Consider the following 16,463-nt stretch of genomic DNA (forward strand, 5'->3'; position numbering starts at 1 on the left):
GCACAGCAAAAAACCTCACAGGAATACTACAGTGTATTTCCCATTTTTCAGTACTTCTTTCCTACGGCCCCTCTGAAACAGCTATCATTTTCACATTCTTTATAGAGTTTTCTGTGAATAACAAGAAGGGTTTTCTTCTCTTATTCTTTCAGATGTGGGGTTCGTTGCAGTTACTTGTGACAAGGCAGGGTAACCAATTCAGACAAAGTGTGACTAGCAAGTTGCTGATATTGCTCGAAATGCTTCACTTCTGAGGTGACCATGACCCCACGTGCCATAAGGCACATTGGAACGTGTATCGCTGCATCGCCCCAGGGAGCATCAAAGAACTGTCCCCATGACATACGTGGGGTACTGAAACACGGGAGAATTAAGTGATGTGCCTAAGACCACGTAGGGAATTCGTGAGGGCAGGCAATTAAATCAAATCCTCCTAAGTTCCAGTTCTTATCACCTAATCAACGCTCTCTCCCAACTACTTAAAATCATGTCACAGCACAGCCTTTTTGAGCCACAGCCAATATTTTTTTCTGGCCATATAAAAAAACCCTACTGAGTTAATTGGTTAAAAGGGATGTCATTCAGAGTCAGGAATAAGGGTTTGAGGAAAATAAAATAGAAAAGAATGTAAGGACAGAACTGAAGAGCAAGGGGTCTGCTCTTTAACAGTGCAGTTCAGAACAACAGCCAGAAAAAAATTAATTTTAAACTTGCCCCATCTCCTGTTAAACCATATTTAATTTCATGATTGTGATGCTAAGTGCTCTGTGATGGTAAGTACCACAGAGCATAACCTTTTCTCCTTAAGACACTATTTAAAGTTTGCCCTTTTTTTTTTTTTCATATTTGAATGATTTTGAAATCCTGAGGCAGTCTCGGCAGCACATTCAAAACTTTCTGCAAGCATTTTTATGGTTTCCATGGTGCCTTTGTTGTGGGATCCTAAAGCCTTCAGTCTCTCATACTACATATTTTCACCTAAGGAAGACCAGCAGGTTTGGATTCTTAAAGCCTTTTGCGGAGCGCTCAAGATAGCTATTACTTTGAAATACTTCTGCAAGGGCCACAGGACATCCAGTGCAGTCTCCTCTGTGCTGGACTGCAGGCACTACAACCTCAGGCTGAGTCCTGAAGGACTCTGCTTTATCTCCTGCAAGCAGAATATCCGACTCGCAGAGGGAAATGTGGTGAAGAGCATCTCCTCCAGGCTCCGGTGGACACGGACTCATTCCAGGCACCTCCCGCCTGCCTCCTCTCTCGCTGCGGCAGCGTACGAGAGGACAGGTTGTTGGAGTTTCACAACTGAAACTCCAGGTGTCTTTATAGACAACTCACGGCTGTTCCGCTTGGTTTTGAGAGACCTACAGCCACTGGTCATCTCAGTGGCCAAGGGAGCAGAGGCAGGAGCGGGTGCCTCCCTGGCTGCTCCGCAACAGGAATCACGGCTGTGAAAGGTCCCGGTACAAAGCCCAGCGGAGCGCCAGACTGCGTGGCAGCGTGGGTGGGCTGTGCAAGGCTTGCTCCGCATTGCAAAATGCAGCTGGTTTACCGAAAATACTGTTTCATCACCCTACTGCATGAGTCGATAGAGGCGGTTCTTTTTAATGGGGCCGTTTTATAATACATGAGTCACTCACTGCTAATGGCCATCTATTTTGCCCTTGTAGGTAAACCGTGGGATATTACCCAGCAGTGAATTGGCTCAGAAAAGCAATGCCCTATTTATAGACAAATCTCAGGCAGTACATGCCAAAACAAACAAACAAACAAACAAATACCACTTTACGATTGCTTACTCTTCCCTTTTGCTTTCAACTAAGGGCAAGCTTTCAACAACACAAATGGAAAGAGGTCATTAAAGGCATTTTGAGGGAACATCTGAAATTATTTTCATCTTTCACATTTGCAGACAGTGACAACAACATCCACTTCATGGTCAAAACATTTCTTTGCCTCACAAGAGCTTCATTTCTGTTGGGAGGCAGAATCTGGTGACCGCTACTGCTTTCCACATCGCTTTGTTTCCTCACTCTTGGCACAGCAACAGGTATTGTGTGAAGCCCAACAGAGCTGTGAGATTGTGGCTTGATTTTTTTAAATAGGATTCTTAATAGTGCCTGCTCTGCTGAGCACTGTTGCTTCCCTGGTAGTTAGCAGAGCATGAGTAGTAAGGGTTAGCTGGCAAAACACAAAGCGACTACAGACAGCTTGAGCCTCATTTTCTGACGACAAGAGCTGCCATTATACTATGTGTTCCCGTTCCCACATGGACTGTTGATACAATTTGCCTTAATACATATAAATAGCAACCAGCTACCACGGGTCTGATGATATCAAGCCCTAAAAATACACTAAAATGGCATCTGGACTCAGTGCTGCATACTAGAAAGGAAATTCATCTCTCGAATCGATTAAGATCGCCACAAAATTTATGAGAATATAAAAATACCTTTAAACAGCCTTCGAAGCTGCCTGAAGTCAAAGATAATGTGAACAACAGGGTACTCATTTACCTTCCCTAATCTGTGTGGTCTTCGTGGGAACTGGGACCAGACAGAAGATCAGAAGATAGGATTTGTAAACTCCGGTCCTGCTTTGCTTCTTCCTGCTATGTCACCTTGTACAAACGACTTAAACTCCTCCTAAGGAGCGCTACAAGGAATTCAGCAATATTTTAACCATGTCTCCTCCCTGATGTCATTAAAGTATTGTGCATTTTTTTTCTGTTTCTATAAAATCTGACTGGAAAAAACACATCACAGATACATGTAATTACCAGAAAGATTCTTCATTGTTTACCAATAAAATTTTTTTATCGTCTTTGATCAAAGGTCTTTATTACATACTTTCTGCAGCCCTTTTGCCCATAATATACTCAGTCTTTACCTTTGTACAACCTTGAGAATTTGTTTCCCCTTACTTCATTTACTAATGTGTACGTAAAGCCTCAATCTTTGAATAGTCACTGACAAACCTCAGTATGTAATTTTTTTCCTTGTAATTCTTCAAATATACTTGTGTATTAATCACGGGGAGCCTTTTTGGAGCAATCGCTAGTTTCTATGGTGGTAGATGCTGACATTTTGTTTCACTGAAATAGGCTGTATAGATCCTTAGTAATTCAAACCTTATGCTCTCTTCTGAATCCTTTCTATAGTGCACTGAATTCAGCTAGCTCAGGAAAAGTAGCGTGAAAACATTCTTGCTACTATCATAGCCTCAGAGACTATCTACCAATCTCATTACAAAGTCCGGCAGAAGAGCCAGAAGTTCTAAGCTGTATAAACATAAGGATTTTTAACATCACCTACAAGTGGCAAGACTCATGTTACCTCTAGCAAAAAGCATCAGTTCCAGTTCCTGGAGAATCAGTGGTTAATGCTGTCTATTTCTAATAAAAAGATGTCAAGGTAAACTGATGAATGGTTCCTAAATGAAAGTAAAAAAAAAAAAAAAAAACCAAAACATTTTTTAAAAAGTACATTTTTAGGTGCAAGGTTTATGTGGAAGTAACAATACCCTCACACTGCTCAACTTCCAGTGCATATATGGTTTCACTGCCACTTCTGACAAAACCATTCCCTCCGTGTGCAGGGCTGCCGGCTGGCGAGAGCAGAACGAACACCGGCCAGCAGAAAGGGTGCACCGCGCTGGCACTGCCTCCGTGCATTGCAAAGAGCAGTTGTGGAATCTGGTCGTGTTCCCCCAAAACTCTGAAAACCAGTAAAGTTTTCCCACTGCAGTACTAGGCACGTGGCACCTTCTGGAAAACAAAAACCCACACACCCTGTAACTCTCACTCTGGAAGTTGGTTTTGGTAACAGCTTTAACATCGATCGGTCTATGAAAGCACGATAGTGGGACTTCAACTCATTTTCAGGGCCAGGCAATGCAATGGGACACGATCATTGACTGTCATGTGACAGAAGTGTTACTGGAGATTTCCCCAACTGCCTACAAATGAGTCCAATATCAGGGGCCCGTTTTGGCTAAAAGATGACACTTTGCCAGACAGTTTCTTGGCAAGAAGCAAAAGGAGAGAGCCAACTGATCTACTGCCATGCGAAGCTGGATTCAAACTTGTTTTCAAGAAAGTGCAGCTCAACAATTTTAGATTCACGGAGAACTTTGGTCTGGTATTAGACATGCCTTTGAAATTTGGGTGTGCTTCAGTGCAGTCTCTACATTTTTTATTTTAGCTTGTTGGCCATTAAAAACAAGCTCAGGATGAACCCAAGTGCAGAATCAGACCCTTGAACGAAATTCACTGATATCAATTCTGTAACATCGTAGCTGTCACAGAGCAACTCTGCAGAACAGCACGCATCTACTCCCCACCACCATCTTCTTCAAGAGATGACCACCATCTCTGGACACTACTGAATGCAGTAAATCCTAGGCTCATGTTACACCAAAGAATTACCATGATATTTAATTCAAAGTAATACAATCCTCAAATGCTATCAGGGAGCCTCAAAGAACCAACATCTAAAAATTTCATTTAAAAAAAAAGGACTTTATAGTTAAAGACTTCAGGATTCCTTGGGTAGCTATCTTACAGAAAAATATTTAGATTGTTTCATTAAGGCACCTGGAAGGCAGCATCTGATCCTTCAAACACCAGCTGTTTATGAGTAATACAAGAATCAGTGTAAGTTTGAGGTTGTGCAGTCTCCATCCTCAGAGGGTTTCAAGACCTGACTGGGTAAAGCCCTGAGCAATTGGGTCGGATCTCAGCTGACCCTCCCTTGAGCAGAAGGTTGGACTAGAGGCTTTCTGAGGTCCCTTCCTAACTCAATTAACTTACGATCCTATGAATGATAAATCACATGCTATTTCATACAAAGAAATGGTAAAGGGGGAGGGAGACAGAGGGAATAAAAGGGGACTAATTGGGACGCAGGCAAGGATAGAGAGGGCAGGGGTAGAAGGCTGTTCATGAGAAGGTTGTTGAGGAGAACCAAGGGATGAAAATGGTGACTGACAGATTCAGTGACCTCGGTCTGCAGCAGTACGGAACCAGCACAGCTGTGTCTACGAAGCCAAAGCCTGGCTTCTGGGCAAGAGTTTACTGACCGGTTCTGGAAGCCCATCCAGGTTCCTCAAGATTGCCAGTGCTTCTGGTCAGGGGTCAGATTAAGACTCAGAAGCAGAAGATCAGCTGCTTGTCTTCCTGAAACCAGGTACCTGTCTTTACAGAAGACCAGTTTACAACAGCAATTTACTACTACACATAACCTGGCCGCACTTCCAGGCTCCCAGACACATACAATATAGTTTGGTGCTGTGAGATGTTATCTCACAGGTTTCAATGAAATTCTATGAAATTCTCAATTTTTTCTACTTTTTCACTGTAGTTCTTAATTTTTTTGACTGTGAAAACCAACTTGAAAACGACACAAAGTTGACAAAACCAGAACAAAATGTATGAAACCGCCTCATTTTCTCTTTGGATTTTGCTGCTTCTTCAGCAGTTTAAAATTCTGGATGGCCTCATTCCATGGCTTTTGGGGGAAGAGTCAAGAGTAGAGGGGTGCTCCAAAATGTGTTGGCATGTTCCTGTTCAAATCAGAGGCTGATGGGTTGGGTTGAGTTGGAATTGTTTGGTTTTTTTATTATGTATTTAATTAAACTCAAAGAGCAGACTGGCGTGTGACCACTATCCAGGTCACCCACCCAGTTCCTAGGAATTCTGAAACGTACCACCTGTCAATTTATTTTCAGAACGATGCAGTAAGGCAACATTTTAGTGCTTTAAACTCACCTGTCTAGAGGAACCAAGCTCTGTGAGGAAGCTGGGGTTTCATTTGACTATTAAACCAAACCAATCCACCCAGGAAAACTACATTACACCAAAACCCAAACAAAACGTTTATCCTCATTTTCCATTCTAGTTTGGGTTTGACCATGAAATTCTTATTGGAGGTACTGCTGATTTAGTTGAATTTCACAGAAAATCTTTTCAGTATTTTTACGCATTTAGAAATCACAGTACCCAAAAAGCTTCATGTATTTTCTTTGGGACAGTTTTTATTTTTTTTTTTTTTTTTTTTTTTTTGCTACAGTATTTAAATTACAAGCTTGGGTGCCGGTTTCAAACACAATTATTTACTCCTTTTGCTAAAGGAAGCTTAAGTTAAATTTGTTACAAATAGTTATTAGTCCTTTCAGATGGTCTTGGTTTTACATTACAGTACAAAGTAGGCAAACATGTTTTCTTAGGAGGGTAACGTCCCTTGAGGCTACTGAGTGGAATAATACCTAGCCACACCAGAATCTGGACTTGCAATCTACTCTGCTTGATAGTTCAAGCTTGTCCTTTACTCCCCAAAACCCTAAACAAGAGTTTCCCTTTTCGTTAGGCTACTTTCTACTGCCTGTTACCAGGGCTATCCATTTTCCAAGTATGAAAGCAAAGACATTTGAAAAATCGTAAAGCATGGGCTGTGTCTAGATTACAAACTTCTGCTGGCATATCTGGGCTGTGAAATATCTGCTTCCTTACTGACACTGTTTTGAAAACAAGCCTGTAGTATAGGGGGGCTCCACTGTAGCACAGTGCCTTTCCAGGCTATTAGGGGTTAGGGTATTAATTACATCATCAGAAAGCCCTTTTTGGCAGCATATGCTGAATCTACATCAAAAGTCTTGTTGGTTTTGCTCTATCATAAGAATCTCTTTAAAGGAATTACGCTCAAAGAATAAACCAGAAGGTGGGGGTTTCTAGCAGAGCACTGCAGGTGATTAAGTGGCCACAACTTCTTTGAAGGTACACCATCAGCCTGAAATCCAGTCATATTTTAAGAAATTACTTTTAACTACTGTCAGGTACTGAACCATTCCCTGCATCTTCCTACCAACTACAAATGTTTTTATACGAGCTTAGTATGTTTCCCCTACTGCCAAGCAGAACAGTCATAAAGACAGTGGCAGGGAAGGAAACAGAATAAATAAAAACTTACATACCAAGAGCTTTAAAATGCACAAAGTATGTGCGTGGGAAGCCTTTTCCTTCTCTTTTCTTCCTCCTTATAACAATCTTAGCTGTTGCTCAGCATTATTTTACCTCAAAACACTCAGACAAGGGAAATAACTGTTCAAATAAACTATTTCTTTTATCTTGGATTTACCTATTAAGATTCTAACCCCTCAGGTCACCCAGGAGGAAGCAACATCACCAGCAACCTGAAGAGAACAGAGCAGACGGGAAGGCAGCACCAGGACTGCCCACACACTCCTTGGAGCTCAACGCAAAGCAAATGTTGTTAGGTCAGCAGCTGCAAGTTTGATAATGTCCTACAGACCATGCAAACTATTGGCACTAACCGAATTGTCACACGGAACAAGAATTGCTACCATCAGCTTTTTATAAAGGAATGCCAACAGAAATTAGATCCAGATTCAACCACTTGATTGCAAATGAGAAGTGAGCAGCTCCTATCAGGAACCGGGCAGCTGTGTGGATGTGCCCCTTCCCCTCCCTCAAATCCTGAGGGACTTTGCAGGGGTGGTACCTTGGCATAGGCTGGGAAGGCTGGAGAGATGCTCCACATTACCACACAAGTGTAAGGTGGTGGAGTTACACAGAACGCCTGGCCGCTCATTTTTCGTTGCGTACATGGCGGTGAAGTGGTGCCCAGCCTCTCCACGATCTTCTTGTAGGCAGTTTTGCTGCTACTAGCGAGTCTTTGCACTGGGAATATTGCACAAAGTGGACATACCAGGATCTGGTACGATTTTAAACCGAACTGCTTATTAAAAATTGCTTTAACTTTAAATAGCTTTACAGTTAAATAAAATAATTTTTTTAAAATAGTTTTAATTAAATGAACCTAGAAGTAGAGGCTCTTTGATCTCCATATCTGATATACTTTTGAATAAATAGTTCTATATATACCTCTTGATCTTTTTGGTGATGAAGTGCACAAAAACTTATAAACAATTTTTTTAAGCTGAAAACAACAGTTGTCTCTTAAGTAATAAACTTAATATCCTGAAACACACAATGCAAAGCTACAGAAACCCAAAATACAGTCTAACTACATAGTCACTATAAATACATACTTTAACTGAATGCATGCTTTTTACTTACTCTGTGAGTAAATTACCAAAAAAGAAAATTAAGATTATCTTTAAAAGAAAAACTAAATAAATAAACAAACCCAGACTTCAAATAATAAACTGAACCAGCCAGTAACACTTTTAAAATACAAAAGTGTCTCTCCCTTTCTCCTTTAGATTAGCCCAGCATTATAATACTCTGAGGACAACAACCAAAAAATATACCAATCTACTGTTCTCAAGTTTCATTCTGAAAGCAAAAGTTTTCATTAATTTGGGCATTCTAAATTTGCTAGTTTAATATAAAGCTGCACATGAGGCTCCCTAAGGTATAAATAAACTAAGCCTCCACAGTGGAAAAAAAGAGAAATCATACATGCAATTTATTCTAGGAAAAAAAAAAAGTGATTTTAACTTTCACTTTAAAAACCCGTGAAGTATAACAGTGCGTTAGGAACAATCAAGCTCACTAGAGGGACAAATTGCTTGCAAATGCCAGAAAGCATGATCATTTAATGTTAAAATTCTGAGCAATATCTTGAAGATTTTACTTCATAGTATTTTACAAAATAATATTCTAAACCTGAACACACTGCATCATACAACGTTAGTAAGCAGGAAATCACGGAGTGAAGTGGACCCCTCAACAACGCTGTTTCCTGAGGTGAAAAGGAATCATTTCACACTAACACCTTCAGCAGGGCCAGGCCATCAGACTCTGTGCAAGAACCGTTGCCACATTTTGACCAGAGTGTGGGCCAAAGGCCTGTCTATCGACTTCTCACCTTCACAGTCACGTCAGTGTTCCTGTCACATTCCACGGGGAGGGCTGAGCACCAAGTGACAGAAATACCCACTTAAAATCACTCTTTGTACTGATTGAAATTGGTTTGTATGGCTGATAGAAAAAGAACAGATTACACAATAAAGGTCTCAGAACTGCAGGGCAAACAGATGCAAATGTGCTTTATCTGCTAGAACGAGTGCCCTGGACTACCAACATGCCGCGGATCTGCAGTGAGCCTCTGAATCTCTTCTGCTGGACCAGTCCCGCTTTACACAAGCACTCACTCATGGAGAGAGGCTGCAGCACAGTGCAGTGATCCTGTGCACTCATCTGGGATGAATCAGACATGAGCCCTAATTGCAATGAAGATTCATAGATAAAGGCAAGGATCATTATTCCCCATTTATGGAGGAGAAACTGAGGCACAAAGTGATTACTGCAAGTCAGTGACGTAGCTGGACAGAAAACCCAGCTAGCTCCACACCTGCTACCAGGTGCTTTAAAATTGGCCAAAGTCACTTTAATATTTAACACGAATAATTTACTAAACATCTTACTTTTGTTTCTGTGTTTAGTGAGACCCATGATTTCCTTTTTAACCTTCCATTTCTACAACAGCCCACACAATACTGTGAGTAAAGTTCCAGGAAATTTAGTGAAATCTGCCAGCAGATTTATCCCACTCATGATATTCACCGTAAGCTAGAAGATACAGGGTCAGCCTGTTAAACACCAAATGAGGGCTCCGTGAATGCCGCTGCGCTCTTCTCACTCCACCCAAATAATTACATGGCTCACCAGGAGAATTAAAATGGAGAAAAATAGTAAGACTTAGAAGAAAAATAATGTTTCCATGAAACACAGACTTATTGCATGATAGCTGGAGGCAACACCTTTGCACAAACAGCTGTAAATTAAAGCTGTCCTTTTACTAAGCTTCCAGAGATTGCTTACACATTATGTGGCAATGGGAGAGCATATAGAAGACAGTCAATTTTCTTCTTCCTTCTTGCCTTGCCCAAGTTGTCGAAAAGCTACTTGCCTACTCTCACAAGGGTGAAGAGAATATGTTTTAATTCTCCCATACCACAGTGCTACAGTTTAAAATGTGAACATTTTGCCACCTGATTGCTAAACTAGAATTTTCTGGATTTCTAAGTAAAAGTGTAAGTACATCATCAAATACACATCACCTGCAGGTGGCAAGTGTTAGAGAACTTGAAATCACTACTTTTTTTCTACCCTCTCCAGTAACCGTTGGTGAGCTCCAGTGTGCTGTCTCCGCTCACTTCAGCTATGAGAAGGCTATCCAGTGTTTAAGTTCTTCTATACGCTGCAATATCTGGGTATAATAGAAATCCATGTTGGCTGCAAAATCAGTACACACAGGGGATTCCATGTCACCGAAGGTGCAGTACAGTGCAGTTCCTCCAATGCTAAGGAAAACAGTCGCGATGCACAGCAGGATCAGCAAAATACAGGAACCACCAGCTACTTCATCTGTAAATATAAGAGCACAAAAGGTGGAAAAGGATGATATAAAAATCAATGCAAATGTGTCTAAGAAAACTTGAGCTAGGTTTTTCCATGAATGGGTCAGGAGGTGAACATACCTAATGCTCACCGTGTAAAGGGACCATAAAACATACCAGGAACTGTATGTTTCTCTACCCTGTCTTTCCAGAAACCTAAATAATTAAATAGCTTAATTTCTGCAACCTGCTTACTTGTCCTTGCTGATACCACTTGCAGAGTCATTCCACACTGAAGCAAAATACACTTAACTATAAGAACGTTGCACAGCCAAAGCTTCCTTCATGGAAATAGCAGAAATGAAATGAAATCTTTGAAACTACAATAAATGGGAACATTCTTGCTTCTTGTACTGACACTGACTCCACTACCATGAACTGTTGGTGTTTATTCTCCTATTTTGACTGCAAGGATAGACAAAGCAGTCAGGGTAGGCTAATGTGCAGGGTTATTTTACATCTCAGTTATTCTGTGTAACTCTTTGCATGACTGTTTATTCTAGAGTAAGAGCAACAAAGAGGTTGCAGAGGTGCTGCTACATCCCCACAACCTCACTTGTCCTTGATAACTTGTATGGATGAACAACATCTGCGTCTTCTGTCAGACTGAAGAAGCTCTAAGAAAATTTCTGAACTCCCTTCACTCTACATCTGGGATAAGAAACAGGAGAAAAGAAGAAAAAAAGAAGAAAAATTCAAGCACTTTTTTCTGTGTTTGAAATAACAATAACAAAACCAACAATGATGATAACAATAATAATAAATCTTCCCTTTTGAATCACTAAATCCCCGGGGAAAAGAACATCACAGAATAAATTTTAATTAAATTTTATTTAAAACATAAATTGTTTTAAAATAATTTTTTTTTAATGAAAGATGGGACAAGTTCCCTTTCGGGTAGTGAATGGATTTTCCTTTCAGTGTATGAGACACAGTTAATACACTTTAGTACAAAAGACCTCCATTAATACCATTTAGGGGCTGACACACACAGTAGGTACAGGAAGTACTATCATTAGTAACCAAAAGTTACTAATCTCTTGAGTTGGAATGACAGAGATCTTCAACTCCAAAAAATGCATAACAAAAAAAATATATATGGTATTTCTTATGAGACAATTTAGCACATCAAAAAGGCAGTAAGGTGTTTAGCCAAATGTAATGACAATAAGCAAATATATATGGATGTTTAATTGTAAAGCACCATCAAAAATCTGACACCCTCCAATCCTGTGGTCTACTAGGAAGGGCTGGAAAGCTACCTGTGGACAAAGCACAACAGACTTGTTTCTTTCGCATCCCTCTTTACCTACATGGATTACATTTAGGGAGAAACCTACACCTCCCACCCCTAAGCCCTAAACATTAATGAGGGGATGTCCATTACATGTCACTTGCAAATTATTCAGCCAGAGGAAAAAACCTGACTTCAGTCTCAACCAAGCTTTAAAACAGAAATGTACTTACTGTATCTTTCTGTAGTCTTGTAACCCAAACCTGGTATAGAATAATCTTTGATGCATCACCTTCATTTATTACTTAAGTTTTAAAGAAACAAGGCAGTACATAAAATGAATGCCCACGTTGGTCTTGTGAACAAAAAGATCAACATCATTTGCACCGCAAGAACGCAACCCATGAATTAACAGCTTTAAATTACCTTGATCCAATGTGTCTTCCATTTCTTGGAATCGCACTCTTCTCTTTGTTTGCCTTTGCTGGACTTGCGCAATTGTTTTTCCTTCCCTATCATCTCTCTTCTTTAGTATAGACACTAATCCTTCCGCTGGGGCAATCTATCAGGAAATACAGTGAGTGGCACAAATGATGCAAGGCATGCAAGCATAGGATCTATTTGACAGTGACTTTAAGGAAGAAATGAGCTAAACAGTTGAATAATGGTTTCCACTCTACTTTTTTAAACACTGCAGCACCTGTGAAGCCTCCTTCTGGAATACATCAATTCCTTAACATTGCAGGACAGCTGCAGTATCATTCTGCTACTTGCCCTTAACAGCTATCAAAGTTAAATACACATACATTTACTGTTTGGATCATGCACTGTAGTCACTGTAACAGCTCCTTTGTAAGTTCACGTCATTAAATCACATGGGTTGGGGCAGTGGTGAGGAGGGTTCGTGTCAAAACCACCATCATCAGAGGGCAATGAGAAGTCAATGACACACTGACTATCCAAGATACAAACCTGCAGAGACAACCAAATCCTTACTGTGAGATTAATTTTCCAGCACTGCAATTGGTTCCCCAGGGTGGAAACAAGCTACAGTGGGGCCACAAAATGAAAAAGAGGTAACAACAGAGAAAAAGAAAGCTTCAATGCTCTGGATAGATTCCAGCTCCACATTGTAATAAGCTCCCCGCATACAGCGCCAGTTCAAAAGTCCTTCCCTACAGGCTGGTCACCCAAATAGCGATACCATCAACAAGTCAATAGACCATAACTTCTCTTTCCATTGCTACAGCGTTTGACTTAGCTGCAAGAGTAAGCCATACTAGGATGTTACACCAGCCTGAGCAGTCTGTAATTTCCTAGTTACTAGAGAAATGAAAGTAGGGGAAATACCAGGAGAAAGATGCCTTCCTGAGCAAGCAGTTCCCGGTGTGCTAGAAATAAACAGAAATGAAAATAGGAAGCATATTTAGACATGCCCTTTTTGATCTTGAGATCGTCTCTACCAGAAGAAGATTCTTAGTCATCTCTTCAGAAATCTGAGTAGCGCTTTTTAACACTTATTCTGTGGAATGGCAATAACATTTATTAAATTGAAAATTTGTACACATTTGTGCCACTGATAAGAAAACACTTCAAATTTGCAACTCATCTATGTAGGAGATGACCCAAAATGCCTATAATTTTGACAAAAATTCAAAGCGGAAAAAAGCAACTTTAGGAAACATGTAGTTGCAGGCAACTGACTGCTTAACTCTGCCCACAATCTAATCAAGTTAGAAGACCATGCATGAAAACTCATTTGCATAGCAATTGTAAGAGCTGTAGAAAAACAGAAAACAAGTGACTTCATAACTTATGCTCCTAAACCGGCTTCATGCTACAAGCTTATTGAGCGCATTGATGCATGCTGTAATTGGAGCGCCAGTGCACCGAACACAGCAAAACCCAGAGCACAATCCAATAGGCACCGCACAAGCACGGCATTTGGTGTTTGCAACATTTTAACTGGGAAATGTGGCAATTACATTTGCAGGTCTCCAGTCTGGCAGTATTTTATAGCGCTCAACTGGACAAATAATGGCGCTCTGAACAACTCACACAGTTGGCCACTACGGGTATATGCCTACGTCTAACAATTTTTCCCAAAATCACAACTGAAAGAATAAAATTGATCTCTGCCACACTTCCTCTTTTGAAACTCACTTTCCCTTTTGATTATCTGCTCAAAAGCTTAATGGATTATTTAATGAAACAAGGCAATTAAGTACTACAAAGCAGTGAAAGTGGGGAGGTGGTGGAAACAAATTAAGTCAACATATGGAAGACCACTATTTGACACAAATGAAGCAGAAATAATAGCCCACAAGTGTGTCATCACAACAGACAAGTGCACTAGGGTGAAGCTTCGACTGGTAACATTACACTAGCCTTGCAGAACAGCCATCAAAATTCATCAGGCCAGCCAGAAAATCAACACTTACGCTTCCTTGTTGTGACAAGGAAAGGGGCTCATGCAGGACTGCATCAATTTGACTTATTTATTTGGGAGGGGAGAGATGAAATTACGTCCTTTAAAAAAGTAGATTATTTTAAGCCTCTGTGTATGGCATTGCTTTCATAAAGAGGATCAATGGCTTGTCCCACAGCACCCACGCAGCAGGCTAGCTGTCGCCTGCCACGCATGTTCGCAAGCGGCTCAGGCTGCACTTGGCTGGAATGTCACCCTGGGTGACACAGCAGGGTGTTTGTCCCAGTCTGCTCTAAGAGCAGTACGTGATGGTCCGCGCTGCAAGCAGTAATTTCAGACTGAGACACTTCATTTTGCCCGTTGGCTTTTGGTAGTCTTTGAATGACTGTGGCACAAGCACTGTCTTCTCCAAGCTTAAAACCAGAGGGCTATCTTTTACAGGATTATATGGAAATGTGTGTTTCAATGATTACAGTTACATAAAAGGCTTGCAAATGAAAGTCTTGCTACAATAAAGTTTACTTACTTTCCCTGTCAGCCTGCTTGGCTATGTTTCAGCATTTACTTCTAAATGTATGAAGAACTAATTGACACAGGACAGGTTTCTCTATTCCGAACGTCTTTTGCTTTAAAAGGGGGAGCAAGGGCTTTTGATTTTGCAATAAAATCTGTGTGGCTTGTGTTACTCCCCTGTCTCAACAAAAGCCATAACATATTTTCACAAGTCCCCTTTACATGATGCGTAATTCATACCTAGAGTATTTCACATGCCTCTGAATTTCATGAATCATGTAATTAAGGTTTTTGGTTTGTTCTGCAAAGGACCTACAAAGCTATGCCACCTAATCAGGGTACAGTTTATTGATAAAATACAAACATATGGAATTCTGCATAAAGCGATTTTACACCATCTCATCTATCGCATTCCCAACTGCAGGTCAAAAATACTCAGTACAAACATCACATTTCATTTTTCTAATTTTCAGTCATAAAAACATCATTACTGTAAGATTGTCATGTAAGAATAGGGTCTATCTTACTACAAATACAATCTCATTCAATTAAAACAACTGTAAATGTATTTGTCTACCATACTTTCATTTAGAAAGATTTCAAAGCAGTATACAAACTGATTGTATTAGATCCATCTCCCATTAATTAAATATCAAAGGAGAGGGACTTAGCTGCCATGCAAGACTTGAAGTTTTCCATCCCAGTCTTTAGGAGGCAAAAGGAATTTAAAAAGGCAGACTACATTATTTAAATTGGAAGTTGATGAGGGAACTGCGGTTAATGCAGTTGACCACAAGTCAAGCTTCTGCTCGACTTGGACCACAGGAGGAAAAACATAGGCTTGCATCAGGCTGCACTACAAACAGCTCTGCGTTACATAAAAGAGCTGCATAAAGGATCCTATTGAAGCATCAAACATTTTCTTAATTCTGAATTAAATAATTAACAAAAGATGTTCTTGGAGCGTCTGTGTAACTGAACTCACTCAGCTCTGCTGGCCTTCACAAAATCTTTTCATTGGTGCTTTTATAATTATTGTACAGGAACTGAAAATGGCATACAGGTATGTGGTGGCATTTTGACCAACAGTCAAAAAGGAAAGCAGCAATGACTGTTGGTTAATTGACACTGTTAAATATTTTAGCTTTTCTCTTTTTACCGCTATTAAATCGAAGTGATGCTGCTTCACAGAAAAGTTTTAAAGTTTTTTGGATAAAGTTTAATATCCTGGCTGCAAAATAAGAAAGCAATAAGCTCTAATTAAACTACCCGTTCCGCCTCTGTTTTAAACAGCGTTTTCCAGTAAAATATTAAAAAACCTTCTCACGTTATGCATATTTTGCCAAATATGATGTGTGTGTATATATATTTATAAATATATTGGACAAAACTAATGAAAATAAGGTCCTGTACTTAAAGACTTTGGAGAAAACACATTGAACTCGACTGTTGGAATAACTTGTAGCATACAGAAGTAACTAAACCCCCCAAAACCGGAGGCACTGCAAACTGAGTTCTAGAAAGAAAAGTTAATTGTATGAAGTATTTTGGTCTGAATGCAGAGAACTACTCAAGGAGGAGTTTTGTTTGTTTATACTGCTGTGGGCTGTATTCCTTATTCAATTATTTGGCAAATGCCTATAGTTTTATTTCTAGCAATACCAGATGTTTTTAAAGCGGTAGTGCATAACTATACGACAAACTGAGAAAAAGAAAGACTGTCCTGCCTTAAGCTATAAGCATCAGACAAACCCCTTCACTAATAAAATACATTAGCTACACTTTGAAAAAGAGCTAACTTACAGATTCAGTATTCATAGCCCAGTGTAAGATACTAACCATTCTTCTGTGGATACGCTTGCCATACAAGTACCAGGGCTCCTTTACACAGCAATAAATAGCTCGGAT

At 40.1% G+C, this 16,463-nt stretch overlaps 1 protein-coding gene across 7 annotated transcripts in view; it reads right to left on the minus strand.

The window, feature by feature from the left end:
* Positions 1 to 8,417: 8,417 nt before the first annotated feature.
* Positions 8,418 to 16,463, minus strand: part of CNST (consortin, connexin sorting protein) — a 51,123-nt gene continuing 43,077 nt past the window's right edge. For all 7 annotated transcript variants that reach the window (XM_055809615.1, XM_055809617.1, XM_055809613.1 and 4 more), the window contains 2 exons: positions 12,041 to 12,176; positions 8,418 to 10,348 (listed from right to left, as the gene is read on the minus strand). In XM_055809615.1, coding sequence (XP_055665590.1) covers positions 10,143 to 10,348; positions 12,041 to 12,176 — 342 coding nt within the window. In that variant the 3' untranslated portion in view covers positions 8,418 to 10,142. The remainder of the gene's footprint in view (positions 10,349 to 12,040; positions 12,177 to 16,463) is intronic.

The sequence above is a fragment of the Falco peregrinus genome, chromosome 7 (genome assembly GCF_023634155.1).
Source record: "Falco peregrinus isolate bFalPer1 chromosome 7, bFalPer1.pri, whole genome shotgun sequence".
Taxonomy (NCBI): Eukaryota; Metazoa; Chordata; class Aves; order Falconiformes; family Falconidae; genus Falco; species Falco peregrinus.